The sequence below is a fragment of the Mobula hypostoma genome, chromosome 2 (genome assembly GCF_963921235.1).
Source record: "Mobula hypostoma chromosome 2, sMobHyp1.1, whole genome shotgun sequence".
Classification (NCBI taxonomy): domain Eukaryota; kingdom Metazoa; phylum Chordata; class Chondrichthyes; order Myliobatiformes; family Myliobatidae; genus Mobula; species Mobula hypostoma.
Genome location: NC_086098.1, coordinates 138,569,936 through 138,585,051, shown reverse-complemented (window position 1 = coordinate 138,585,051; position 15,116 = coordinate 138,569,936). Strand labels below are relative to the sequence as shown.

At 38.8% G+C, this 15,116-nt stretch overlaps 1 protein-coding gene across 4 annotated transcripts in view; it reads right to left on the bottom strand.

Annotated features, from left to right (window-relative positions):
• Positions 1 to 240: 240 nt before the first annotated feature.
• slc22a16 (solute carrier family 22 member 16) overlaps positions 241 to 15,116 on the bottom strand; it is a 115,429-nt gene continuing 100,553 nt past the window's right edge. For all 4 annotated transcript variants that reach the window (XM_063040757.1, XM_063040760.1, XM_063040758.1 and 1 more), the window contains exons 8-9: positions 12,635 to 12,734; positions 241 to 10,120 (exon numbers count right to left, since the gene is read on the bottom strand). In XM_063040757.1, coding sequence (XP_062896827.1) covers positions 9,866 to 10,120; positions 12,635 to 12,734 — 355 coding nt within the window. In that variant the 3' untranslated portion in view covers positions 241 to 9,865. The remainder of the gene's footprint in view (positions 10,121 to 12,634; positions 12,735 to 15,116) is intronic.

The following is a 15,116-nucleotide window of genomic DNA, read 5'->3' as shown; positions in this document are numbered from 1 at the left end:
TGATGTGAGCTTTCATCCCTTATGTGAAATACCAGATTAGTAAACCATAACATTGACAATTATCATTTTACTTTGAACTTTTAAGTAGTAAAAATGTTGCAAGGTGCCTTACAACATGTAATCCTTAAGAGTCAAATTCATGTTTATTTATATATTATCTACCATTTTGAGCATTGTGTTTTATGAATTAAATACAAGGGAATATAAAGCCATAAAATATTCAACCATCCAAAATTGGATTCAATAAGATTTATTGAGGAAATTTATATATTTTATATTGGAAAAGCAAATAAAATTTTACAGCATCCACAATGACCATCCTCGTCCACAAAAACTATTCCCAAAATACCTGTAATTAGGAGTTTATTAACTTTTATTGTTGATTAGGAACTTGGAATAAGAACTTAAGTGAGTGAATAGCCTTTCAAATTGAAAAATTAGTATCAATTTTTATTCTTAAAGAGAACTCTACCTTGCTTTTAAAAAGGGTATAGTTAGACACACGATATGATGATACACCAGCATAACATGAAAATTGGTCTCATTGTATAAAGGAAGAATTGTAAATGGTCCCAGCATGTTGTATCTGTCAGCGACAATAAAAGTGAAGGAATTGCCTGCCTGCTGGACCAATAACAAGGAATGATATGAAACTTGTATTAAAAACTAATAATAAAGGGAGATGGAAAAATGTGATAGGAAACCATAAGACTTGTTGATCAAATCAGCATCATTACTTCTATGTCGGAGCCAGAATGGCAGGCGGTGACTAGTGGGGTACCACAAGGCTCAGTGCTGGGACCCCAGTTGTTTACAATATATATTAATGACTTGGATGAGGGAATTAAATGCAGCAACTCCAAGTTTGCGGATGACACGAAGCTGGGTGGCAGTGTTAGCTGTGAGGAGGATGCTAAGAGGATGCAGGGTGACTTGGATAGGTTGGGTGAGTGGGCAAATTCATGACAGATGCAATTTAATGTGGATAAATGTGAAGTTATCCACTTTGGTGGCAAAAATAGGAAAACAGATTATTATCCGAATGGTGGCCAATTAGGAAAAGGGGAGGTGCAACGAGACCTGGGTGTCATTATACACCAGTCATTGAAAGTGGGCATGCAGGTACAGCAGGCAGTGAAAAAGGCGAATGGTATGCTGGCATTTATAGCAAGAGGATTCGAGTACAGGAGCAGGGAGGTACTACTGCAGTTGTACAAGGCCTTGGTGAGACCACATCATCCCAGTATTGTGTGCAGTTTTGGTCCCCTAATCTGAGGAAAGACATCCTTGCCATAGAGGGAGTACAAAGAAGGTTCACCAGATTGATTCCTGGGATGGAAGGACTTTCATATGAAGAAAGACTGGATGAACTGGGCTTGTACTCATTGGAATTTAGAAGATTGAGGGGGGATCTGATTGAAACGTATAAGATCCTAAAGGGATTGGACAGGCTAGATGCAGGAAGATTATTCCCGATGTTGGGGAAGTCCAGAACGAGGGGCCACAGTTTGTGGATAGAGGAGAAGCCTTTTAGGACCGAGATTAGGAAAAACTTCTTCACACAGAGAGTGGTGAATCTGTGGAATTCTCTGCCACAGGAAACAGTTGAGGCCAGTTCATTGGCTATATTTAAGAGGGAGTTAGATATGGCCCTTGTGGCTACGGGGGTCAGGGGGTATGGAGGGAAGGCTGGGGCGGGGTTCTGAGTTGGATGATCAGCCATGATCATAATAAATGGCGGTGCAGGCTCGAAGGGCCGAATGGCCTACTCCTGCACCTATTTTCTATGTTCCTGTGTTTCTAAGATCCTCCTTATGGCAAGCAGCAGGTGATCTGCTCCCAGAGAATTCCATGTTAACCATTTTTTAAAAACTGGATAGAGTTCTCTTTTTGCTTAAAGCAGAAGAGCTTACTCACAGCAGTCAGGAAATTTATTTTACTAACATTTCTAAAATATGACAGCAATTGTTTAGTTTTATATATTTTTTAAGATTGCTTGGATGGACAAATAGCAGCAAACTATATGACACCATTGAGAACTATGGGCCAATTTTCACATCAATGAAATTATACGACTCTAATACAAAACATGTTTAGTTTTCCAGCTTAATTAAGTTTATCCATCAATGTTCAACTGAAATGAAACTACAATGCAACACATAAATCATCAAAATATAATAGCCTAAAACTACTGAACTTAGTACTGTATATACAGAAGAAATGGGTTACATTCATAGTTAGATTTTGTGGTCCAATACATTTTTCAGGTACAGTATAAGCAATACACATTTTTATACAGGGACTTTCATACAGATTTTCTAATCACAAATACAATTTAATTTCAAACAGTACAAATAACTTGTCTAAACATTTATAGCATAGATCTAATTATAATTTGACCTGCCAAAGTTTTTAGTTGGGTTCATATTATGAACACATCTAATATAATTTTAGATTATAGATGTACTGAGGCGCTATTTGAAACTCCCCTGATGCTACTCAGGGGTCTGTAGAATTATGGCCAGTGCCACTTAACTGAAAAATTTTGAACATTTATATGTTTGATGCTCCAAGCTTACACTGCCCAATGTATATTTTCTTCTGATTTAAGTTTTTGGCTGTGCTGGGGACAAGGTACAATTGCTGATTAATTACATTAAATTCTACAAGGTGATCAGCATGGCATCAGGCAAAAATGTGAATTTTAAACTTGCAGTTTATTAGAGAACCCTTTAAAAGTTGTATTTTACTTGGGTAATTTGTTATTGTATCTGAGAAATTAACAGAAAACTGATTTTCTTTGTGCACTAAGCTAGAAACAGCCTCAATCACGGAGGGAAAGCTATAACTTGGAGAAACTCTGATTTCACTTGGGTATCATCCAGGTCTGATCCCATGCCTTATGGTCTTATAATACTTATGGCATAAGATGTCTGAGCTTAGCACAGAAATACTGAGCTGGGAAATTTTACATAACTTTTCCAGGACTAGTTCTTAAAGCAGCAATTCTAAAGAAAAACAATCCTCAAAGTACCAATTTGCAAATGCCTTCTGACATTAAAACCCTGAACAGTGTATCTTTCAAAATAGTGTTTGCTTTAGACCAAGTAAGTATATACTTGGTATAAAAATGGCTCAATTTGTTCTTGTACCTTTTTTAAAAAAAAAGATTGTGATTTTTCAGCTGCTTTGAACCAGACAAATTACAACTATACTTATTGGTTTTCAATAACTGAATCTCAAATAGGTTTTTCTTGCCCCTCATCCAACCATAAAATGTTTGTTAAATAGGCAAGTTGTACCAGAAATGTCCAGGCTTAGTTTTCAAGCACCATTAAATTTCTAACAAGACGCTATCTGTAAATCTGGCACTGGCCAAGATCCTCATGTCCTCTGAATCCATGCACCTGAATCTGAATGTGCTAAATGCATGAAAAGCTTTGGCAAAAGTAACACACTTCTGAAGGATTTTTGCAGTAGACCAGATGGTCGAAGAAACACTGTGCTTCGCTTTATTGCTATAATCCTTAAAATAAGAACACAATCTGTATCTGTAAGGGTCAATAACAGTGGGGTGGATTCTAATCTTTAGACAATGGAATGGCAGAGTTTGACATGTTAAACCAGCAAAGGGGGTCAGGTGCCATTCTGAATCCCAGTTCTCTTTCTTTCCTTGCCAAACATGGGAGCTCTTTACAATTGATTCAAGATTTTGGAGGGAGGGCTGTGCTTAATGTAATCTTTTAGATATATATGAGATATCAGTACACAAAGTTATTTAATCGCATACGCATTGTGCGCATGTGTGGAGTTGAAGAAAGACGAGGAATTAAACAGACACACCATTTGGAGCTCTCCATGCTTCCCACACATTGCACTGCACACTTACTTTAAGGACCTACAGCAGCATACACATGTATTTATGCTCCTCCTGTGTCATTAAGTGTTTGTATCTGGAAGCTATTGATGGGAATGGAAAGAAACTAAAATACAATTAGTGTAAATGAGTGTTTAATGGTCTATGCAGACTCAGTGAAGCAAAGGGGCTTTTTCTGTCGTGTATATACTGTATATTAGACTGTCAACAAAGGTAGGTTGGAAAAGAATAGAAGTTGCCTGAAAATTTTAATCAGATTCATATTATGAACACATCAAACTTATACCTTTCAATCAGGTAATGGGAGCTGTTGCTGACCCCACTGACACTATTCGGTGGTCTGCAAAGTTAAGGCCAGAAAACTTCTTCTATGCTATTACTTTTATCTTTGAATACTGTAAGCTTCCTAAACCCAGACGAGCTTTTCATCAGATTTAAGTTGGTAACGTGGCAATAGGATTTGTTGAATAATAATGTCAAAATTCTTTGGACCAACCATATATTCTCGATCATAATCATAATTTCAATGTACAGGCTTGAAGTGAAGCAACTTGTTCAGTCTTGAGCACAGAGTGAATAAACAGTATTTCCTTCTGATCAGTCAACAAGCAAGCCCTTATGGATTTTGTATTTGACAAGTAGATCAGGAAAGGGGTGTAGCAACCTTTGTTCTGCAATTGCACTGCTCACAATGAACATCAGCAAAGGAACTGTGATCTACAGTGATTCATATTGAGACAAACTTTGACCACTGCTGGTGACCTTGGTGTATGATGCATTTTGATCTCCCAAAAATTTGTTGGTCTTCCAGTGAAAGGATATGACCACAGTTGCATGCTACCAAATGACAACTCCCAAGGAGTACATAAGAGGTGATATATTAAAGCTTGCCAAAATGACTGCAAAGGCTGTTTTGGGAAACAGACTGGACAACGCTGGGCTGGGAGGCTGGGCCATGTGCAACAGCCTCCCAAATATTTCACTGATCCAATTTTTTGCAAATGAATTATTAATAAAACTGACAAGCAGTAAATTAAATGATTGGTGCAGTGAATAAAGACAATAAACTGCCTGGTGTATAGCTATATATATATCACTCACACAAGAAACATCTTCTCCACACCTACTCTATCTTGGCCTTTCAATATTTGATAGGTTCCAATGAAATCTCTCCACCCCCATTCTTCTAAACTCCAGTGAGTACAGGCCCAGTGGTCCTCATACATTAACCCTTTCATTCCTGGTTCATTCTTGTGACCCTCCTCTGGACTCTTTCCAATCCCAGCACATCCTTTTTTAGATAAGGAGCCAAAAACTGCTCTCAATACTCCAACTGCCGTCTAACCAATGCCTTATAAAAACTCAGCATTACATCCTTGCTCTTATATTCTAAACAAGCATTATTAGGAAAGGAAACTCAAGTCATGTAAGTGGAATAATAAGTCCAAGTCATATGAATGAAATTGAAATTTAAAATACAACTGGTAGGAAGATTTGCTACTGATCTAAATGGCAATCATCCATCACGTGTACTAATTAGGAGTCACTAAAGCGCTTATCTATAAAGATAAGATAAAGGTCATATATTCCCGATGTAAGGGTAGAACCTAAAGTGCAAGCCAATTTTTATCAGCTAGTTAGTTTCACATTGCAGGAGCAATATTTTTAAATGAAAGCCACAGCAAAGCTTCTACAATCCTGAAGCTGATGAGCAGGATGAAGAATAGGAACTTCATTGGAACTTCTCTGACATCACATGGTACTGATATCAATCATGAAAATGCACCAATTATAAAATTGAGTAAAAGGTACATTGCAGAATGATCAACTTATGGCTAAAGATGTATTCAGGAAGTTAAGAACAAGCAATGGACCTGATCGGGCAAGATAATGAAAATTCTAGATTAGATAGTTTATTTCAAAGATCATAAAATAAAATATCCAATCTTAGCAAGTAAGTACATTAACAGAACAAATCTGTTCGGAAAAAAAATTGGCTCAAAGAACTAAGTGGATTGGAAAAATGCACAGTATCTGCTGTGAGCAATTTTTAACCATTTCCAGTTGATCTTCCCGAACACTACATTCAAAGGTGCACGCATCGGCATTAAGAAGCACAAAAACCATTTATGAGGTAAAGTTTTAACATTTTACCTGAATCTAGACTTGTATCATTCACAGCGAAGATTCAAGTGGCAAGTAATTAAACAAACTCAGACAAGGTTTGTTGGTTGGCACTGTACAGAATGACTGGGTGGCACCCATCCATCCAAGATGATGCTTTCATCACAAACATCAGAGGAAGAAAATCTCAAAATACGAAGAGGTATTCAGGAGGTTTATGGAAAACCTGAGAATGTCACTGATCTCTCTGAGATGCAGCATCATCCCTCTTTCTGCTGGACTTTGCAATGGATACTGACACTGCCGCTTTAAGTGCTGAAGAATGAACCATGAAAAGGGCACACAGAAGGCTTGCACTCTCTGTAAAAAAAGATTCAGTTGGAGTCCCTATTGGGTCACTGGCTGATATTTACAGCAACCTGTTGTTGGGCAGTTAAAATGCCAATCTATTTAAAACAATGGACCCTTTCAGATACCCAAGTCAGTATCCTTCAGTGAATTTAAGAATACTATTGCCATGCTTGGAACCTTTGAGCCTTCTCTGATCTGTTCCACAGGCAGTAAAAGAAAAGCCTCTCTCAAAAATAAAAGAACTGTTACTCTTCTCTAGGCTCCACAAAAATAACCTGGGCCACTATTTCACTGGACCCACCAACTGCTGTGATTGTAATTTATATGGTACCATGGAGCCTTAAGAATAAGGGTGCAACAGCTGAAAATGTTGGCCTCAGTCCTTGCAAACAGTACAAGTTAGGTGCTAATCAAGTCATTTTTTAAAGAAAATTAATAGCCTTCTGGCTTCAAGATAAACTGAGTGTCTCCACTCACTTCATAATCCACTGTTAAAAATCAAGTTATCACTTATCAACAACCACTTCAACTTCCCTGTCCCATATCATATCTCAAAGCAGTACAATACTGAGCAACACATACAAAAATACAGGAGGAACTCAACAGATCAGGCAGTACACGTGGAAAGAAATGAACAGTTGACTTTCAAGCTGAGAACCTTCATCAGGACCTGGGATAAAGAATTAGCTCAGTTTGTAAGCGTTTTAGTTCTTTGGCTCCCAATTATTATTTGTTGCATGGGGACAAAATTGGAAAACACAATCCAAATCTTTCTTGGTCTGATAGTCTTCCATTGAGCTGTACTGTGTGACCAAACCTATAAATGCAGTAGTAGCAACACACACAAAATGCTGGAGGAACTCAGTGGGCCAGGCAGCATCTGGGAAAAGAGTACAGTCAACGTTCTAGGCCGAGACCCTTCAACAGGACAGAATATTAGTATTCCATTTTTAGTGTTGGTTCATTCTATTGTCTACTTTTGATAAAATGCAATCAACCTAATTAATGCACATTTCATTTCAAGGGTTTTACACCACTAAGACTAAGAAATATAAATTCAGCATGTAGATGAAGGCTGGCATTTCGTGCCTTTCTTTTTACAATGTCCCAGATTTTTCACGCTGATAATGTAGAATCATAGTAGCCAGTTTACACACAACAAGCTCATGCCAATAAAAAAAGGAAGTGTAGGGATGATCAAATAATATTTTGGTTAAGAGATAAAAAGATTAGGATAACCTCCCTGAACTGCTCCAAGATGCACAATGGTACATATCCAGACAGGGTTTCAGTTGAAGTTCTAGGTGGAAAGACAGCATCTTCCTTTGTATTGTACTAAACCATTATATTCTAGATTTTGGTACTCACATTACTAAACTTTTGGGTGGTGGGGTAGAGATACATCTCTGCCAAAGGAGGTGTAAGATGCTCCTTCCTTCTGCTAGCCTGCAGGTCATCTTTGGGGAAGGAGTGGAACCTGCTTAGCCCCCTGATCAGCATTATGTGAAGCTATGGGAGCAGCTGGTGTGTATCACAAGTTCTGATTATGTGACCACTGACACCAGGCGGACAATCTCAGAATATTGATAATGGCTGGGGTCACCCATCTTGTAGACACTGCCCAGAAGGCAGCAATGGCAAACCACATCAGTAGACAAATTTGCCAAGAAAAATCACGTTTATGGAAAGACCATGATTGCCCATGTCATACAACGTGGCACATAATGAATGAATTACTGAACTTGAACTTTCAAACCTTTTGATTAGTGGAATGGTACGTTGTCAAAGCTGCTAACTTCTGGATGAGGTTGTAAACTGTCTGCTACCACAACTGTGTATTAAAGGTCTCATTGACAATTTTATAGAAAAGTGGTGAAATCCAGGGAAATATTCATGCCTGCAATATTTCCTTGAGTCAGATCATTCTGTCATTATGATATTGATTTTGTGAAATCCTTTAGTCCTACTGGACTCTCATTCTTCAAAGGTACTGTCTTCACTGTCTGTAAAGCACTTTGGGATGCACTTAAAACAGCATGTAAGACCAATTAAAGACAACTTGTCCCTTCTCTATTGTTATGGAAATCACAAATAAAAATGCAAGTCTTTCGTTCCTCCCAAATTTCTCCGCCAGCACACTACTTGACAAATGAAGGTTAAATATTTTTATGTGCTACTAAATTATAATTTATCTTTGTACTTCTTCTAACAGTGACATTGTGGTACCCTTGACACATCTATAATCAGTACTCTCCTGCCTGTCTGACCGCAGAAGACAATGTGAATGCAGGAGAAAGGACACTGTTAACCATGGGCACTTAAGTTTTAAAAAAAAGCATTACCAAAACATTTTTAAATAGCATATTTCATTGGCAGATAATGTGCTATTATTTGAACCTAGTTTATAAATAATCATTTTATATGTTTTTTTCATTATTGCTACAAGTTTGGTTAGTGATGGAAAATGCTTTATATGTTCTTAAAGAGTAAAGGAGCTTCCTTCATTTAGTTCTCAATCTCAACAGCTTTGTAGGTAGATACTGAGTGGAAACAAGGCACAATCTCACAGGAAGGGAAGGGAAACTTGAAAGCAAATTGCTTAAAGGCTAAAATGCAGATTTATAATGATATTAGCATAGAACTTTTCCCTTGAAGCAGGTGTATGATCCAAGGTTAAATCTAGTGAGTAAAGATATCAAAGGAAGTTTTGCCCATAAGATATACAATTAAAGTTTTGGTGCATATTTGTCAGTCTTGGGGGGAAAATGTTTAGTTTTATTTATTTTTTTAGGATCTAGACATAGCTGCAGAATGTGTATTTTGAGTTGGCAATGTTTCTTAAATCTGCTCACACGATTATTAGCTGATGAAAGGAGTCTAGATAATAGACGAGGGTCAAACTCAACTATTGACCTCTCTACAGTAGATTGGAATCTAATTGAACTAACCCTAAAACTTTTATTTGGTCAACATAATAAGTATCTCTTTTCATGATTTGTGCAGCTGATGCAACAAAATTCTTAACTTGCAAATCTGCATTTCCTCCCCCAAAACACATCTCTTAACGTGTAGTTCTGAATAATGTTATTGAAGATCATAAATAGATCTGCGTCTCTATTTTCTAAGTATTCTATTGAATCAATAACATTGAGTAGATTTTTACTACAAGAGACAGTTGTAGGAATATAAAATGCAGCCTACTGTAGGCTATGAATTGGACTGTTATCAGTCAATATTCATTTTGCAGATAAATTTCAATTCATGTAAATCAACACACACTTTGATTCATATTAAATTATTCTCTTACTTTCTCACAGACTAATTCCAGACCACCATTATCTAAAGAAAGGATAAACTACAAAAAATTACCTCAGGGTCTACTTTACACATTATTGTTTGTATGGTTGCTAAGCTACTGCTACACCCTAGTTAGTTCACAGATTTAAGATGTTGGTAACTGATCAGAATTATAACCTCTGCTTGTTTCAAGGCATAATGATGACTAGATGTGGTTTACAACCTTGTTAAATGTTCAATTAGATTCTGTTCTTCCTTTGACTTCTCCACACCATCAGTGATATAGTCTTCTTTCTCAATCTTTACCATGGCAGCACCACTACCTCTACGTTTGGAAGCTTCTTTCTTTTGCTTAAGTTTCCTCTGCAGTTCTGCGGCCTCCTCAAAGGTCTGGGTCAGAGGCCTCCCAAGCGTCTCCGGGAGCAACAGGGTCAAGAAACCAGTCAGAAAAGACATGATTCCAACAATCAGCTGCCAAAGAGAGAGAAAAGCAGAAATACATTACATATTTAAAAATTTGACACTAATTCCAGTTTCATCACATTCATTTCAATTGGTCTTGTTTGATTTCCTTTGCTTATGATAAAGATAACATCAAAATTGTAAAAATGGCCATTATTTTATAATAATGTAGAATCTACACAAACATAATGCATTTACCAAAGGAGTTTAGAACTCTAGATGTTTATTTCAACCAATTCTTTCCAATTAACCCAGGCAAATTTGCAGGGTGGAGATAGGTCCCTACCCAAAGGAGGTACAAGTCACTCCTTCTGATAGCCTGTAGGTCACCCTTTGACAAGGTGTAGCATCTGCTTAGCACCCACCACCACCCCACCCCCGATCAGGGTCACATGAAGCCATGGGAGCAGCTGGTTTATATCATAAGTCCTGGTTATGCAACCACTGGTGCCAGGCAGACAATGTCTGAAGAGTATTGATAATGGCTGGGTGGGGTCATCCATCTTGTAAAGACACTGCCCAGAAGAAGTCAATGACAAACCACTTCTATAGAAAACTTTGCCAAGAATAATCCTGGTCATGGAAAGAACATGATCGCCCATGTCATACGACACAGCTTGGCACATAACGAACAGAAGATTTCCTCTGTCATTGATACTCTTCTGCTTCATTAATAATCAAAAAGGAGAAATGCTGAATTTTCCTTATTTCCAGAAATGTCCTCACAGGTATTGCGAGATACTCAATTGTATCATTAATGCTGTACAGATACAGGGAAGGAATAAAACCAGATGAACTGGCCTGCATCAGCCTAGCCATCAAATTCAGAAATGGGAAAGTCAACTCCAATCTAATTAGCCTTTCTCCTCACACAAAGCTGGAGGCTGATGCCTAAATTAGCAGAAATGTTCCAAAGCTCTATTAAGCAATCTCATGCTCAAGAACGACAGACGGTGTGTCAGACTCTTTAGCTCAATTCCCCAAGTACACCCTGTCCTACTTGCAGACCAGGCACACAAAGGTAGTGGTACTGTGATATATAGTAGGGAAGGACTAGGCCTAGGAATACTCCAGCTCCCATGAAGCCTTGCGACATGGCAAACACAGGTAAAGAAACCTCCTGATTACCACCTACACTCATCCTTCAACTAATTAACCAGGACTCCCAGACATCCAACAAGCACAAAAACCAATAAGACCACAGAGTGTAGTCTGGGTGGTGGATGTCAATGTTCATCACTTCAACATTTCAGTAGCTTGGTACCATTAGCACTAACTGAGGTGTTTGAGTCTTGGAAGACATACCTGCCAAACTGGGCGTGTAGCAGCTAGTAAGTGAACATTCAGAAGAGATAAACTTACGTGATCTTGTCCTCACTAATCTACTGTTGGCAATAAGCCCCATCCACAGCAGCATTGGTAGGAGTGACCACCACACAATGCTTGTGGAGAAGATTCTGCATTCACATGAAGGACACTCCAAATTTTATTTATTTATTGAGATACAGTGTGAAATAAGCCACTCCAGCCCTTTGAGCTACAGCACCCAGCAACTCCCCAGTTTAATCCCAGCCTAATCACAGGACAATTTAAAATGACCAATTAACCTACCAACTGGTACATTGGACTGTGAAATGAAACTGGCACACCTGGATGAAACCTGTGCGGTCACGGGCAGAACGTACAAACTCTTTACAGGCCACGGTAATAATTAAACCTGGTTTGCCTGTACTACCATTACTGCCCAGGTGGGGTATCATAGTTGTACTAAATGGAATAAATTTTAAACAGAGCTAGCAGCTCAGAACTAGGCATCCATGAAATGCTGTAGACTATTTACATCAGCAGAAATATTCACTATTATAATGTATAAACAATTGACTCGCACATGCCTCGTTCAACCATTATCATGGGGGATGCATCATCCTAGCTTAATGAGGGTGCAAGATGGAGAACAGCACTGAGCACACTTCAAATGATCAGATGACAGCTTGGTGAAGCTGCATATACTTCAGAGGTTGTCCGCCTGGCAACAGTGATTGCATAACCAGGGACTGCGATATGCACCAGCTACTCGTACGACCATCCACCACCTGCTCCCATGGCCTCACGTGACCCTGATCGGGTGGGGGGGGGGGTGCGACACAGATGCCACACCTTGCTCAAAAGTGACCTGCAGTCTAGTGGAGGGAAGGAGCACCTTACACCTCCTTTGGTAGAGACACATCTCCACCCCACCACCCAAAAGCTCAGTGACGTGAGCACAAAAATCTAGTATATAATGGTTTAGTACAATACAATTGGAGATGCTGTCTTTCCAACTAGACCTTCAAAACTGAGACCCTGTACCATGGTGCATCTTGGAAGCAGTACAGGGAGATGTGCTGTAGGTTTTCTATGTTTCTATCTATATATTGGAGTTTGAAATATTTGGGATAAGAATGAGGCCGTAGCTTTTGAGGGCCAAAATGCACACAGTCAATCTATTTCACATGTACCAATATTTAAGTCAAGATGATTTACCTGTGGTAGGAAGATCCATACTGATGAAAGGAGAACACAAAAAGGGGCTACTGTACTTCCAACTCGGGCCATCATGCTCCCACTGCCAACAGCCAATGATCTAAAAAGAAACACTCTCGCCATTAATCAATAGCTCTAATCCAGAATTAGTAAACAGAGCAGCATTTGGAAATTCAAGTGGGAGATCAATATAGACCCCGGAAGAATAAGATGCTAAATGTGAATGTTTAACATGGTTTTCTGGGAATTTGCCAACTGCCCAGCTAAGTTATGGCTAGGTAATTGGGAGAATCCAGCAAAAATTAGAAACCAATGTTCATTGCCAGTTTTATTGTAAGTTTTATTTCTAAATAATAGTTTCAATAGTTCCATTTAATATCAGAAAATGTATACAATATACAACCTGAAATTCTTGCTCTTCACAGACATCCACAAAAACAGAAAAGTACCCCAAAGGATGAATGACAGAACCTCAAAGCCCCCTACACACCACTGCTCTTTTACGTGAAATAGCCATTGCTTGTAATGTCATGTATTTTGCATTTCTAATTTCCACTGAGAAGATGCTGGTGAGCTCCTTTTGTAAAATGCTACAGTTCTTCTGGTGAAGCATCTCCATAATACTGTTGGCTATGAAGCACCAGTGAAATAACTTCAAGTCAACTTGACATTATAATGCTCCTGATTTGATTGCTGAACTGTCAATAAGAAAAATGCAATGGCTATGGTATATGTGGACTTTCGAGTGACATTTGATAAGGTGCCACATACACTCATTGGCCATTTTTATTTAGGTATACCTGTACACTTGCTATTAATGCAAATATCTAATCAACCAATCATGTGGCAGCAATTGAATGCATAAAATAATACATACACGGTCAAGAGGCTTAGTTCAATTAACCGAATGGGGAAGAAATTATCTAAGTGACTTTGACAGTGGAATGATTGTTCGTGCCAAACTGGATGGATTGAGTATCTCAGAAACTGCTCATCTCCTGGAATTTTCACATACAACAGTTTCTAGAGTTGACAGAGAATGGTGCGAGAAGCAAAATAAAATCCAGGGAGCAGCAGTTCTGTGGGTGGAAACGCCTTGTTAATGAGAGATCAGAGGAGAATGGCCAGACTGAGAGATCAGAGGAGAATGGCCAGACTGGTTCAAGGTAACAGGAAGGTGACAGTAACTCAGACTACCATGTTACAGTAGTGGTGTGCAGAAGAGCATCTGTGAATATACACCACATTGAACCTTGGAGTGGATGGACGACAGCAGCAGAACGCCACGAACATAACTCAGTGGCCACTTTACTAGATACCGGAGGCATCTAAAAAAGTGGCCACTTAGTGTTATTGGCTTGTTATTAAGATTGAGGGCCACGGAATAACTGAATTGTAGGAAGCCTGAACAGAAAACTATTTAGATATATAGTGCAAAGTAGGCCTTTCTGGCCCCTCAAACCACACTGCCCCGGTAACCCATGGCAACTCTTAATCTAATCACAGGACAACTTACAATGATCAATTAACCTTTCCGGTACGTCTTTGAACTGTGGGAGGAAGCTGGATCACCCATGGAAAACACATGCATTTAACAGGGAGGATGTATAGACTTCTTACAGAACGGCGATGGAATTGAACTTCAAACTCTGGAATGACCTGAGCTGTAATAGCGTTGTGCTAACCACTAGGCTACTATAGCGCCCTGATTCTGGACCTGCATTCTTTGGAGTTTAGGTAAATGAGAGGTAGCCTTATTCAAACATTTAAGATCTTGACAGGGTAGATACTAGAGGGATAGTCTCGAATTAGGGGGCATAACTGTAAGGTAAGGGACTAGTCATTTACAACTGATGGACACAAAATGTCTTTTTCAGTGGTGTCGCTACCACAGCCCAAAAAAGTATAGGGTTGGTCTTTTTGAATTATCCTATGATTAGGTTAGAGCTAATCAGGGTTGTGGGGTTGCTGGGGCGGTGTGGCTCGAAGGCCAGAAGGGCCTACATTGCACTGTATCACCAAATAAATAAATTCCTCCCTTGCAGAAAGCGGCGAATCTTTTGGTATTCACCACCCAAAATCTGGTGAGATGGATCATTATAATATCAATTATTTGTACAAATATTTCGAGACACAGAAGATACAGGTGCTGAAAACGAGCAAAAAAATAAATTGTGATGTAGGAAAGGGAGCAACCAACAGGCACATAGCAATGAAATACTGTAGGTTTTCATTGATTGTCTTGTATTTCTTGGTTTTACAAGTAAGTGAATCTCAGGGTTGTATATGGTGACATATATCTTTGAACTTTGAATACTGATCTGATCGTCCCATAAAGCTTGTTGGTTGAAGTACTAAAGTTGTCCTGTTCTCTTTTGAATAAAGACATGGGATCTTTTATATCGATTTGAAAATGTAGGTGGATCCCCTTTTCCGCATGACAACATTCCGAATAATGCACATTTCCCTCTGTTTTTTTTAA